General features: G+C 74.8%; 1 protein-coding gene across 1 annotated transcript in view; it reads left to right on the forward strand.

Moving 5' to 3' along the window:
- The window catches only part of UTP11L (UTP11-like, U3 small nucleolar ribonucleoprotein (yeast)), a 5,613-nt gene continuing 5,299 nt past the window's right edge, over positions 1-314 (forward strand). Inside the window, exons 1-2 of the mRNA XM_014946490.1 lie at positions 1-127; positions 224-285. Coding sequence (XP_014801976.1) covers positions 65-127; positions 224-285 — 125 coding nt within the window. The 5' untranslated portion in view covers positions 1-64. The remainder of the gene's footprint in view (positions 128-223; positions 286-314) is intronic.

Genomic DNA, 314 nt, shown 5'->3' on the forward strand with positions numbered 1-314 from the left:
GGGGGGCACCGGGACCGGGTGAGGCAGAGCGGGAGGCCCGAGAGTCCCGAGCCCTCCCGCCACCATGTCGGCCGCCTTCAGGAAAGCCGCCAAATCCGGGCAGCGCCCGCACCGCGAACGGGCACAGGTCAGTGCTCCGAGCCGGGCCCCGCACCGTGACCCGCACCGGGTCGGGTTCTCCCGCTCCCGGCCCCGCCGCCCATACCGTTCTCTCTCCCCTTAGCCCGCCGCCCGGAGGAGGCTGGGGCTGCTGGAGAAGAAGAAGGACTACAGGCTCCGCGCAGAGTGAGTCGGGCCGCCGCGGCGGGGCGGGG

This window comes from Calidris pugnax, unplaced genomic scaffold (assembly GCF_001431845.1).
Source record: "Calidris pugnax isolate Ruff unplaced genomic scaffold, ASM143184v1 scaffold113, whole genome shotgun sequence".
NCBI classification, from domain to species: domain Eukaryota; kingdom Metazoa; phylum Chordata; class Aves; order Charadriiformes; family Scolopacidae; genus Calidris; species Calidris pugnax.